This window comes from Agelaius tricolor, unplaced genomic scaffold, assembly GCF_023055355.1.
Source record: "Agelaius tricolor isolate 1412-34295 unplaced genomic scaffold, bAgeTri1.0.p SCAF_6, whole genome shotgun sequence".
NCBI lineage: Eukaryota > Metazoa > Chordata > Aves > Passeriformes > Icteridae > Agelaius > Agelaius tricolor.
Window position 1 is genome coordinate 12,899,525 of NW_027269266.1, and position 14,167 is coordinate 12,913,691.

Below are 14,167 nucleotides of genomic sequence, written 5' to 3' on the forward strand. Positions count from 1 at the left end.
CACTGTCACGTCATTTCCAAAGTATATTGAGCACTGGAAGAATAGGACAGTTAAAAATTTCCACAGGGGATAGCCAGAATTTATATTGAAATATTCTGAAATATTCTGTTTTTTCTTTGGGAAACACACACCAGTGGGCCAATGCAAACCTATTTGTAAGATTTAACTTTTTTTACACAATTACCAATTATTTTTTTCTGGTTTTGGGATCCTGAGGATTTAGAACAAGCTAAGCATCTAAATATGGTAGTGACTCCCACATGTTACATTCAGCCTATTATTTATGGAAAGTAAAAGCAGTTCCAGCATACCTTTAATTTGCAGGAGCATTAGCTTCTTGTATGGCACAGCACTGTTGTTAGAGTTTTGCTCTGTTAGATTAACACTCCGCAGGCTAATGTTGCTGAAGTTCTCTTTGCTTGCCAGGCCAGCAAGTGCTACTTCTGAGAAATTTGAATTTGTAGACACTTGTACATAAAAAGAAATTGGAGGAAAGACAGACAGATGAAAAATTAAAAAAAATATAATAAAAATTGGTTGTTGCATTAAGAAAATAATTTCTGCCCATTATTTCCAGTTTTTCTTCTTCTCCATAGCAACAGGAAAGGCAGATTAACCACTACCCCAAAAGATTTCTAGGTTTAGGATTATCTTAATTTCTAGATATGCAAGAGTACACTGTCAGTGTTGGAATTATGCTATTTGGCATGAATACCAGCTTTGCTAGAACCATCCTACTCAATGTTTTGTGAAGTACTGTGCAGATCTTCAATGCCTTTTAAGTAATTAATAATAAAAGACAGCACAGAGACAAGGTTAATTAACTGTAATTCCCTTAAAATTTGGCTGAGACTGTGTGATGCAACATCCATTTACATTTCAAAGTCTTAGCCACGTTTTACTGTAAACTTACAGTCCAGATTCTTGGCTACTTTTGTTTATTGCTCAACCAAAGACAAGACACTTTGAATTTATAACTCAGGGAAATCCTTCTCATGAGATAGCAACAAAGTATTACATATATAGTTAGTGTTTTCATCAATACAATCAATAGTTAAAGATGATCTTTCTTTACTCAAGTGCAGTAAGGAAAACTTGTACCCCAATATGTAAGAGTGGTTGGACAAATCTTTGAATAAATTTTACAATGATGTCTTTGCTGTCTGTCTGGTTGTCAGGAAAAAGCAAATTCACAAGTAAAACACCTTGTAAGCCCTGCCACGAAGCACTGATCCCTTATGGAAATTAATCAGAAGCAGTCAAGAAGACTAATTTCACTTTCTGAGAGAAAATTAGGACCCAAAATTGAGGCCAATGCCTCTGAACAAAAATTCATTTACTCTTGCCATCTCTCACCCCAGTACGATGAGGTTGGATCTGCTTTCCTTGATCTCCTGTCCTCACCCTGCACACCCTGCAGCCATTGTGGCTCTCTCTCTCTGCACAAGGTGATTGTGCTAAAAATAAATAATTAAATCTGTGTACAGGAGGTGGCTATAGGTAGCTTTCCGTGAGGGAATCACACATGCCCTTCTCTCCAGGTCTCCTATGCAGTCTACATTTCACCTTATACCTCAATCAATTTATTGCCACTCAGAGAATACATTCCATTCCTTCAGTTCCATTTTTTGCATTGAGATTTTTTTTCTTTTTTAATTACAAAAGCAAGATGGTGTCTTGTACAAATCATCCTGCTAGCTTACTTTTTTCTACTTTCATTCGTTTTGACTCCATAAAGGCAACATTCAGTCTTTGTTCAGTATATTCATGAAGGATATCTTGTCTTGCTGCAAGCATTTTCAGGGGGTTTCTTGAGGACTGGACTCTGCGTGTGGGCCTAACTGCACGTTTGTGCTCTGCTACAGAAGATGTCAACCTGAAAAACAAGTAGTGTTTATAATCATCAGGTAATTTTTCTAGTGAGAATCATCCAATGACAAGAAATCAGGATCAGTTCCTCAATTCAGGCAGGAGCATGATTTCAGAAGAAATGAACGTGCCCAACAAGGATGACTTAGAGCTGAACATTTTGAACACTGCCCTTGTGTCAGCATTCAAAACAATGGGGGAAAAGTAATTCTTACTTTGGTGCATAAGGATCAAAGATGGCATCGAAGTCCTCATCAAAGTCCAAAGGCACTGAGGAGGAAGGGAAATCCACATGGCGATAAAATTTGGAAAATGTTTCATCATCATCCAGCTTCATCACCTCTTTCACAGATCTTCCTGTAACTGTCAGCACTGTCTCTTGCATCCCAGCAACTGTAAGAAAAAACCACCTCACCCAGTAAATAACCATACTAGAGTTTCTAAGTCTAGAAAAGGTAAACATGGCTTGTTTGTTGTGACCGTGGTCACAGGGGTTCTTGGATGAGGGAAGAGATGAGAATGTTGACTCTATGTTCAGAAGGTTTGATTTATTATTTTATGATATATATATATATATATTACATTATAACTATACTAGAAAGAAAAAGAAGGGAAAAGTTTCTTCTGAAGCTAGCTAAGCTAAGAATAGAAAAGAAGAGAATGATGATATAGGCAGCTCTCTTGGACTCTGTCTGAAACAGCTCAGTCCTTGATTGGCCATTAATTATAAACATCCAAGATGGGCCAACCACAGGTGGAGCTGTTGCATTCCACAGCAGCAGATAACCATTGTTTACATTCTGTCTCTGAGGCCTCTTAGTTTCTCAGAAGGAAAAATCCTAAAGAAAGGATTTTTAGTGAAAAGATGTCTGTGACATTTGGTAGTTGCCTGGGTAATTTTTTTTTCAGTGTGGTGGTGGTATTTTGATTTTTTTGGGGGTTTTTGTGTGTTAGGTTCTTTAATTGATGGTAGAAAAGTGTGTTGATAAAGAATATTAAAACAGCAAACTGTAAGTCATATGCAATAACCATTATACAAAATGGTAGGGAAATAAGGCTAAATGAAAACTTGGACATTATAAATGAGTTGCTATAGTATGATGATGTAAGCATTTTAGGGTTTTGTATATTCCATCTTGCCTCCAACTGTGTAATTCCTGCCTTTGAAAAGATCTAGAATCACAAGGGGAAAAGTCACTACTTCAGACTAGTGAGTGTGGCACAGTCATTATTCTATGCTAGTGCCTCCTGTACTGAAATGTGAATACATTTGTTTATGGTATCTGTTACACTACAAATTACATAAAGATGTAATAAAGATTTTTGTCTTACAAATGGAGGACAGATGTATGAGATGGAAACACCAGACAACTCTAGAGAGCTTCATAAACAGCCAACAGGCTGTGCAGGGAAGCTGATGAGCTGCTACAGAGAGTCAATTTTCAAAAAAGCAGGAAAGTGAATGAATTGTGCTTGGGAGCAGCTTAGTATCCTATTTTGATTTTAATAGGACTCAACTACATTTAAAGATGTTTCACTGTATATGGCAATATGGTTCAGACTGGCTGTGTGCTCTTAGGAAATTCTGCCCTACAGGAGGATGTGTACATCCCTCTTTCCAGAGAATTAAGAAAGTTATTTAGGCATCTGTGATTTATTCTACTGCGCACTTGTAATACAATTGTGAAAGGCTTTTCTTAAAATTTAGCAAAGACTGAATCACAAAAATAAAATTTTCAGTAACTGCAGTCTGAGCAAAGAAATATTCAGTTTCTGCTACCAGATATTTTAACTAAGGGGCACTTTAATCAATTTACTAAAGTCAGAGAGTGGATATACTGCCACCCTTCGTAACTCTACCAACCTTTGTTATTCAGCCTTCCCAAGAATGACTCCAACTTGTCAAGCTTCATATCTGATTCCAACTGCATGTCAGGCCTGGCTTCAATTTCTAAGCAAACCAGAAAGTAAAACCTGTTAATTGACAGGAAGTAAATAAGCCTGAACATATTTCAGCCATTTTTATTCCTTACCTTCCAAGGGCTTTGTAACTGGAGTGGTAGACTTCTGCCGGAAAGGGGATGCTGCTGGTGTTAGTGCACTTGGAGAAGCCAGGCCTGCACAGGGACACAGAACAGAGGAAATGCAGCCATGAGTCAGCCTGTGCTTCCAACAGTGATGACAGAGAGGCTATTTGGGGAAAGCAGATGAGCCTGGCTGCTTCCTACAGGCCAGCACACTTCCCCAGCCATTGTATTAGAGATGGCAGAGGGCCCTGCCTGCTCCTTTAATCAACAGTAGCATCAGAAACCACCCCATTCACAAGAACAAAGCTTCATTTCTGAGTGTCTCTTAGCAAGCTAACACAAGATATAGGCTGTCTCTGGAATATATTAATTTTGCTCCTTTTCAAGGTAGCAGCAGTTTATTTGGTCTACATTTTGGGCTCCAGCTGTACCACAAGCTACATTTTAAAAATATGGAAGTGTTCTGAAAAAAAGGATAAGTTTAGCAGGGAAGTCACCATGATCTTGCTAGGCACCTTCACCTCTACCACCCTCTTACTCCCTTTTTTAAATTTAAGCACATCTCTATTAATACATGATTCATCTGACTTGTGAATGCTGTCCCTGGATTTCACAGTAATTCTTGGGCCCTGTTGGGTTTTTAAGTATACATGAAAATTGAATTAGAAATGGAAGTTAGAATCTCCACCATATCAAGCACTACCCTCTCCTTTTGTTGTACTCTCCTCCATCCTTTTCAGTAACTATCATAAAGCAATTCATTCTGGACCCAGTGGGTAAAATAAGGATGGATTTTTTAGTTTTAGTTTTCATGTGAATCTACACTACTCTAGTAAGAGAACTGCACTCTATAGGAGTTGTGGGTTTTATTAGGTAGAAAAGCATATTGAGGCAAACAATTGTACCTATTAACTTTTGCTCCCTAGACTTTCAGTAAATGGAGAAACAGACATTTACACTGTTCTCTATTATCTATTTTCCACTTAGCCATAGTTTACTAATTACTGAGCCATGTAAGCTTAAGCCTTTAGTTATTTTGATCAGATTAAACCAATATTGTGCTGGGAGAACATATACTAAACTTGTTTCCTCTATCTTTACGGCAAGTTGTAGTGCAATATAATTGTCATAATTGTTAAATTCAAGTTAAATTACTAGGTTATATTACTAGGTAGCTTTTCCAAAAGCAATTTTTTTTCTCTGTTACCTAAGAGACTCAACATTCCAGCAGGTTTTAAGTCAGTGGGTTAAGCCTTCCTCAAGACACACTCAAGAGGACATAGCTCTTAAGCAGCTCTACCAGTACATAATCCACAAGACCACACTGAGAACTGCTTAGGAAAGGATCACCTTCCAATTAGGACTGGATAATTTTCAGCCATAAGAAGCAATTAAAATACAGCATCTGTGCACATGCATATAACAAAGATGCTATTTTGCATTGCTTTCTCATAATCTCTTAAATTAAAAACTCATAATGATAATTTATTCTTTGAGGATATAAATCAGTACACATCTAACTAAAATCCCACTTGGGCTACTTTTATTGATTTCATTATCATTGCATTACCTTGCTTCTTCAAAAGAATCATCATAGCACCTAAAGAGATCCTTGCAAGATAATTTTTTTTTCTTATTAAGAAGAGCAAATGCTCTTCTTTCCCTTCTTTTCTTTTCCAAAGACCAATCTATTTGCAAAAAAACCCAAAAAAAAAACCAAAACCCAAAACGCAAAGAGCAGGTCTGTGGACAACTAAACAGATTTTTTTAGTGACCCTCCAAAAAGGTTTACTCTTTAAATAGTGACCAACTGTCATTTCTAGCAGCAAAACTATGTAAAATGTAAGCAGCAGCTAAAATATGTTACTATCAGAGGTAATTCCTGATACTGTTTGACTGTTTTTCTGCCAACAGATTGTGGCTTGGATTGCAAGCATTTACTCCTGTTGCAGTATTGCCCTTGCCCTACAGTGAACTTTATTCATGGTTGTAATTTAATTGAAGGTTCATTGTTGTTGTGTTTAATAACCAAGTCCTTGTAACAACCCAAAACCTAGTAGTCATTAAGCACAAAAGATCATTTTAGGTGCCTTCTTCCCAAAGCTATCATCTTCCCAGGCATGCTGTGTGAACAGCTGCATTCCTACCATGTACAGCCTTCAGAGACTCCTGTCCACTTCAGAAGAATGATTAGATCTGGAAACAGTGACTGAATTCAAGAGATCCCAAAAAAGTCAACATTGCTCCCTTGTCATTTCTACTCTGTGGTTTTATGCAGAACCAGGGAATCTTCAGCCAAACATAACACTTCAAGCTGTTGTCCAAGACAGCATCCATAAAGACAATACTTGTTTGCTAAATATTCCCAGTGATCCTAGGAGTGGGGAAATGCCAGCAACAGAAACAACTCGATTTCACAACTATTCTCAAGACAGTGCAGCTGGGTTTTCAAAGGAAGTAAAAAACAATAATCTAACTATGTCCTGTGGGTTGTATTAGAAGGAAAACCAAAACATATATCCCTGTTCAAGTGGTAGATTCCCACCAGCCAGACAGAACCCAGTGATAAGTGGATGGCAGTGCAACAGTGCAGAATAAAATGGATCAATACCACGCCCACAATGAACTAAAGTGAACAGCCTCATGACACAATTACTCAGTTGAAGATAAACAGTCTTCCTCTTGCTAAATACAGATGCTGTTTCTGCATTGCTTTAGTCTGACTTTATTTTGACTAGACAGATAAGAGGTGTCTTATTTATATTGGGATCATTTCATCACTGACCTTTTTTTACCATTCGGCCAGCCACAGTGAACTGTGTGGAGTCATTGGCTGCTCCTTTCCCCTTGGACTTCCAGGCTTCTTCTCGAGCTGTAATCAGGTGTTTCCTCTCCTCAATGGTCATCTGACTCTCCTGGTTATCTGCCATTCTTTGCTTTTTGAGGAAAAGAAAGAAAGAAGGAAAGAAGGAAAGAAGGAAAGAAGGAAAGAAGGAAAGAAGGAAAGAAGGAAAGAAAGAAAGAAAGAAAGAAAGAAAGAAAGAAAGAAAGAAAGAAAGAGAAAGAAAGAAAGAAAGAAAGAAAGAAAGAAAGAAAGAAAGAAAGAAAGAAAGAAAGAAAGAAAGAAAGAAAGAAAGAAAGAAAGAAAGAAAGAAAGAAAGAAAGAAAGAAAGAAAGGTAGGTTAAAAAAAACCTGCTAGAGACATAGCTAAAGACTGGTGGAACATTTCAGCTGCCAGATGCAGAGGAAGGGAGCAGGGAACAAGCTACTGCAGTGAAGTCACACGCACTTAGTGACCCTGCAGTGCTTCATTGTCTTGCTGCCCCATTACACTGTGAGTACAAGGTTTTGCTCTGTGCTCTTTGACCTCCTGAGACTACCAGCCAGGTCAGATGGCACTCCTCTACCCAAAGCCAAATATTCACTCTATGTAAGAAATAATTTTCCAGGCCTTGTTCTTTTGAACCATGACTTGCTACACAGGTGACATCACTACTGACTGTGAGCAGATGTTTCCAGGTGTGCAAATCTGCAGGTGGCACAGGGAAAAACAGAGAAGTGGTGTAACTTCAGTGGGTGATTCCTAATCAGTCTTTACAGTAACTCAGCTCCCCAGGCAGGATTAGCAGTGTCTCCAGAGGCTGCTCGTTTTAGTTCTTAAGTCAGCTTGCTCTACTAAATATTTTTCCAAGGACTGGTCATCTCTACCACTCCCTCTATTTTTTTTTTTTTCCCTAGGTCACCCTTAGCTTTCCTTTCCTGCTTTGGAGGTTTGCAGCCGACAGCTGGAGTGATTAGAAGCAGAAGGTGCCCTATCTCAGTGCTCTTCTCACACAGACAGATTGATGATGGTACTTCAGGTAGGGAAGAAACTGAATTTACATACTCTGCTGTAGCTAGGTCAGGCCAAAGGACTGTTACTTTAATATAGTTATCTTTAAAAACTATCAACATTTCAGGGATTACATTGCATAGAAGTCAAACATAGAAGTATTTTTAGTGCATGGGACTGTCAACTCTAGAATTACTTCCAAGTTGATACTATTCATCATTTTTCTTCACAACCTAGCTGCTAGAATTGAAAAAAACAAATTAAAATCTCAAGCTTTAATACCACTCTAGATCAGAGAACCACAGAAGGAAAATGCAAAAGTATGTACCAGCTTGTGAACATAAACATTCTTCTCCTTTCAAGATGCAAAGAAGATATTGTTATTTTTTATTTTCTTAAAAATCAATCAGACTAAATAAATAAGTCATTTTATATAAAAACTATTGTGACTGCAGGGGACACTCTAATATAGAGACTTTGTAGCTTTCAGCATTTACCAGGATCAGCAGACATCAGCCAGAAGAAAAAAGACAAGCCAAGAAAAATTTGTACAAGGACTAGGGCCATGAGAGCCCCCTACTACTTCCCTCTAGTTCCATCTATTTCTGCAGCCATCTGCAGTAACACTTCCTCTCCATTTATCAGGAAAAAGAGCTGGACAGCCAGACAACAGGACTGCAAGCCATGATAATCAAGATTAAATACTCTGATTTGTCCCTAGAACTCCAAAATAGTCAATAGAAATAACAACATACAAGTCTATTCAGTATCATTTCCTCATCTGTCAAAGCCTTTGAATGCTTTAAAGAAAAACACTGAAGAAGTTTCTTTCAGTTCTTCCAGTCTCTACCCATTGTCAGCACAGCCACCTCTGGGATGAAAAGTTGGTAGAAAATACCACAACAACATATTAAAGGAGACCTGGGCAGGAAATTAATAAATACCTAATGAAGCCACAAGTAAAATTTGATACACAAAACAAATATTACAAACTATATAAATTTGATACACAAAACAAATATATTACAAACTTAGTAAGGATGCTGACTTCCATTACAATGTGAGGGAAGTGAGGGAGGGGCAGAAAGAAATAAAGTAATGTGGATTTGGGTTTGGGTTTTTAGCCTTAGAGGAATCTTAATTTTGGATTTTGTCTCCAGCAAACACCTGGATCTTCAGAGTCTACAGAGCTACTGAAAATTCTGAAGATGCAGACCTAGAAAGTATGTGTGCTAATCACTACACACATGAATTGCCAGAAAGATTGTCAGTCATTCTGGAGCTGTGTCAAAGGATAAAAGAAAACAGCTGTCAGACAGGAAAAACAGACTTTTTTTCTTTCTTTCTTTTTTTTTTTTTTTTTTTTTTTTTAATGGAAGAATTCAAGCTGTTCCATTGGGCAAAACATCTTTAGAGTTCCTAACCAAAAAAAAAATAATATCAGACTGGGTACATATGTTACACAATTTGGAGAAATTCCATACTAGATCTCTTCCTAATGCATGAAGACTCCTACCTTAATCTATCAATGAACAAATGAACTTAAAAATATAAACTAAATAGACACCCAGAAATTCTCAATCAACTTAATTTGCCTTAAATGTTTGGCTGAAAACCAGAAGTATATGCCATAATTAAATGAATAATAATTTTATATAGCTAGAAAGCTAATATGAGCTTTGCAATATGCAACTGTCAAAGGAAATTTCAGAAAAACTCCACCTGCTAGTTGGGACAAGTTTAGAAAGCTTTCAGAATTGCCACATGGAGCATTTGTAGAGGAATTCACTGGTCAAAACTCATTCTAATTGGGAGAACATATGTTAAGAAAGCTAAAACTCAAGAAGCTTCTAAGTCCAAATTTTATTTCTAAGTTTAAAAACCCAAATTATGATATGAAAGAAGAACCTCAAATTTGCAACTGTAAAAAAGTAAAATCAAAAATTAGTATATCAAGAATAAATAAAAATAACATATAAAAACTTAGGAATAAAATAGCTCCAATGCAATTTTTTTTCATTAAAAAAGTGGTTACTTTCATGAAATATTCTAATTTATTGTGTAAAATAGATGGATGTGTTCATTGATACCTTAGACAAAAAAACTGGAAAAGGAGATGCCCCAAAACACAAGAACAAATTTAAAAAAAAAAAAGCCTTTGAAAATGGGAAAATAATTAGGATAAAAGCTCAGATATGGACAGTATTTAGAAGTAAAACTAAAGCATGTAGATCAGGTCACACAAGCTCTTGGTTCTTCCAGACACTCATGGAAAGGCTGCTGCAGAGACAATCAATGAAGAATCAAATCACCAGCATGTAATTAATGCCATTCCACATGGCATTATGGAAAACAGGTTTAATCAAAAGGGTAGGTTTGATGAGCTCAAGTGTGATTAAATGTATTAACACTGTTACCTCTGATTTCTTTAATATATTTGAGTTAATCACAGATGACATTCTGGGCCAGGTTTTTCTGAGCAATATAAAAATACCAGAGCAGCTTACAGGCTGTAAACTGTTAACTGACCAAACAGGGAAGAGCCATGCAGTAATCTGATTCATCCCAAATTTGATCAAAATGTTTTCATGAACATGGAAAACAAAGGATGCAGTCTCAACCCCTGAGAAGACCCTCATGATGATACCAACATAGAGAAGAATGATGAAGATAAAGAAGAGATAATCACATAGATGGTTGGAAAAAAAAGGATATTAGAAAAGTCTGGTAAACCGGGTTTTTAAGAGAAATGTTAATTAAAAAAAAAAAAAAAACAAACAAAAAACCCAACCCTGCCAATTAGGAAGACAGAAAAAGAAGAGAGACAGAAACTCTCATGGAAGTTTTTGTAACTCTTGCTGTGTTAAATGCAAGAATTTTTAACAATTTTCTCATGGAAAGTTTGGAACAGATAATCTGTACTGGAATAGCTCATCCATTTCCAGACTCCATGCTTCTACCCAGGGTGCTGACAATTTTGAAAGGTTTGAAATATTTTTTTGTAATTAACATTATATTATATCAGATAAGTATGTATTTTCACTGAAGAAAGGGTTAAGAGTTACATTTAACACAGCAAGAATAACAACATATGAAGAATTACTTATTATTGCCAAGAATTTTCTGTAGGCTGACAGTTTAGAATTAAGACTGCATGTTTTTCTAAAAGATCCTGTTTTTAGTCTGGGAAGGATTTACAGACTCAATGCAAGAACAGTTAGAAACAGGGATTACTTTCTCCCACAGCTTGGCTAGGTTGGATGATGATATTGGTCTTTTCTAGCACATTTCTTGAGGGTATGGCAGGCACTCCCTGTTTATGCTAAGGAAGGGGCCACATCTAGGCAATGCTACAATTTTGCAGTCCAAGCAAGGTCCCCTTTAGGTCACAAGAACTGAGAAAGAGTGGTCTGTTAGCATGCTGGTGTGCTGTTCAGTTTTGTTGTTTTTGTTGGTTGTTTTTTAATACAAGAAATAAGATAATTCATGTTTTTCTATGTAGAAGATCAAGACTGTCCCTACCTGGGGGAGTCCAGACCAAGAATGACCACAAAAAACCATCTGTTTTTCAAAAGGGGGTTCTATTAAAATAAATACTATAAAATACATAAAAGAAGGATTAGAAAAGTATCTATTTGTTTTTTAATACAAGTAACTTCTCTAGTGTAAGCTCCAAAGACAAAAAAGTATAAGGAGATTCCAACAGTTGTACAAGTATGGCAAAAAGTGTTGTTTTGCTCTGCAACTTTGTAAGGGCCTTCATGTAAGACAACATGGAGGGAAAACTCCAGTGCAAATTTATGCCTTTCTGTTCAGAACTCCTTTGAGGAAAACAGAACACACTCAACCCATGTTTGGTGCAAATAACAAAGTGATTAACTGTGCCAGAAAAAAAACCCCAAACAAATCTGCATGTACCTTGACACTGTGCTAGAATGAAGCAGCTTGCTGAGAGAGAAGGATGTAGCTCACCAGAGTCAATGGAAAGATGAACACTATTTTTGCTGTTTTCCTTTTAAGGCAGGTGGAATGAACAGCTCTTTAAAAGGCCTCCTGTCATTACTGGAGGGTTATTATTAAGTTAGAATATATTGTTCACTTCTAGATACATAAAGCTGGGGAACTCTGTCACAACCAAAGTAAATAAGCTATATTAAATCCACAGCTTATGGGAAGGAGGTAGCACTAACAAATTTCAAAATAGTCTAAAATTTAATGTTTAATTAAAAAAACTCACAGTAAAAGATCATATTCAAAACTGGCTATGAAACTGAATGTGGAAATGGTAAATATCAGTCGCCTAAATGTAATATATCCAGTAGCCTCTTCTGTATTCATCATCCCAGCCCAGCAGTAACTGCTCTTTAATTCACTGCCATAACCCATGCTGGTCAGAAAGCTCCCTGCATGCAGCACAGACTGTGGGAATGAAGAACCCAATGGATTCCTTGTAGCACAGGAACCACAAGCACAAGCTGGGAGCAAGGGAGAAGGAAGTCTAATATAGCAGAATATGATTTACACAGATCTATTGAGACCTTCCAGTGACCTCTCCTTTTTTTCTTGTGGTTTTTTGCAGCTTGTTTCTTTGCCCATTTCTGCTTTGCATTTTTTACCTCTGATCACATGAACCAGGTATATTTGCTCAGATCAAGGTCTAGTACTCTACTGCTCAAAGAGAACTTTGTTATGTTGCTCTGGGTGTAGGAAGTTTACATTTTCATTATCTATTAATTCTTCAAATTGTCTGTTATGGAATTGCAGAGATACAGACATGGTGTTGAAGAACACTTCACAAGGAAGCTTCTCTAATATTTACTGGAGGAGCAGCAGAACTCTGTTCCCAGGCAAACACAAATTAGGAATGTGCATCATCAATCCAAGTGTAATTTTCTGTCTCACTCCTCCCTCCAAAAATGAAACATAAATTTTATATAGCATTTCACCTTCCATCTCCAAGGGTGACGGTCATCAGAAATCAGAGAGCTTGATTCTTTCAAACTAGTACTACAGACCTTAAAGGAAGAAAGAGAGAGAAGCAGGAAGATGGGATAGTCAGAGAATAGAAGCAGGATGTGCCAAGACAAAAATCCTTTACACAGGGACTAGGGAAAAGCACTATGGGAAAGTCACCTCTCAACAAAACAGTTTTTTTACAGTCAGTAAGTTAGATGGTGTTATGTCTCACATTGGACATGCACATTACTTACAGGGAGATCAGGGTACACAGCAAAATTCTACAATAAATGCTGTGTAGTTCCATACTACTCCTTTTATACACCTTTTAGCAACTTACAAGTTTTCAGTATTATAATGAATGCAATAATGTTTTCTTCCTTTACTTTCTCACCAATACAGTCTTAAAACACATACAGAACTTTCAGAAAAGCAACCATAACAGAAATAGTAGCACAATGTATATTGGAGAAGAGTACACAGGATAGTGGCATAACATTATGTTCCTTTAAAGCTACATTTACTGAGCTGGTTAATCAGTTAAGAGGATTATTAATTTTGTATGTTAAAAAACACTGGTAAAATGTCCTTACTTGAAATTCTTGAGCATTTGAATTGTGCAGACTTTTGCTCACCTGATTAATAGGTAGAAAAGGATGAAATTTATGGAGAGCAGGTATAACAGGAGAGTAAGTAGAAGCATATACAGGTTCCTATGACAAGGACAGAAGCAGAGCAAAGGAATTAGAAAAGAACTGGACTACCAGAAATGGAAATGGGGGAGAAGTAATTCCTCTTTCCCTTATTTCTTACTAAGTTTTTGATCTAGAAATGTTTTCACTGTTGGAAAGCAGAGATCAAAAATGCTGTCATAATGCAACAGCATGCTTACCAAAGCCATTTCATGCAGGAATTATCCAAGTTAGTAACAATATCACTACAACCCAACACAGAACAAAACAGCACAGCTGGAAGACACACTTTTTGTATGCTGATAATTTTTATATGTCTCTGTTTTCATGCACCATTAAATTGATGAACCATGTCAACCACAATGTGAATAATTCTGCTGCAAGTTTAATCAGACCCTGCTAAACAGCAAATCATCTATTCTCTGGATGAAAGGAAAGCATTCTTGCTGAAACTGGGAGACTCAAAAGCCATCTGGAAGGATTTGCTAAGCCCAGGGTACTCAGTGAAGGTGAGTTCACCATTCCAAACACAGCCTACAAATAAACCCTGCCCCAGAGCTGGGCTTACCCAAAGCTGATTAGACATGGCTTTATCAGCTTTAATTCTTCTCCCTTTCTGTAGGTTAAAGCAAATGGGGAACATGGCACAGTGGATGGATAAATGCAGCTTATTAGAGTGGCTCAAAATGCAGCCCAATAATGAGTTTCAGCTTTGATGAGAATGTGATACAAGCACTTGGTGGATGCCATATATGAACTGGATAAAACTCTTACCACAGCAAAATACTAA

The 14,167-nt window shown here is 37.1% G+C and overlaps 1 protein-coding gene and 1 long non-coding RNA gene across 8 annotated transcripts in view; one reads left to right on the forward strand and one right to left on the reverse strand.

The window, feature by feature from the left end:
- SVIL (supervillin) overlaps positions 1-14,167 on the reverse strand; it is a 101,873-nt gene that overhangs the window by 13,168 nt on the left and 74,538 nt on the right. For 5 of the 7 annotated variants that reach the window (XM_071428712.1, XM_071428713.1, XM_071428714.1 and 2 more), the window contains 8 exons: positions 13,321-13,398; positions 12,676-12,744; positions 6,682-6,832; positions 3,903-3,986; positions 3,734-3,820; positions 2,085-2,262; positions 1,704-1,876; positions 312-467 (listed from right to left, as the gene is read on the reverse strand). In XM_071428712.1, the coding sequence (XP_071284813.1) occupies positions 312-467; positions 1,704-1,876; positions 2,085-2,262; positions 3,734-3,820; positions 3,903-3,986; positions 6,682-6,832; positions 12,676-12,744; positions 13,321-13,398 (976 nt within the window). The remainder of the gene's footprint in view (positions 1-311; positions 468-1,703; positions 1,877-2,084; positions 2,263-3,733; positions 3,821-3,902; positions 3,987-6,681; positions 6,833-12,675; positions 12,745-13,320; positions 13,399-14,167) is intronic. The other 2 variants (XM_071428717.1, XM_071428718.1) reach the window with 1 other exon arrangement.
- LOC139590865 (uncharacterized) overlaps positions 7,613-14,167 on the forward strand; it is a 45,506-nt gene continuing 38,951 nt past the window's right edge. The window contains exon 1 of the long non-coding RNA XR_011679459.1: positions 7,613-13,886. This is a non-coding gene — a long non-coding RNA (uncharacterized lncRNA). The remainder of the gene's footprint in view (positions 13,887-14,167) is intronic.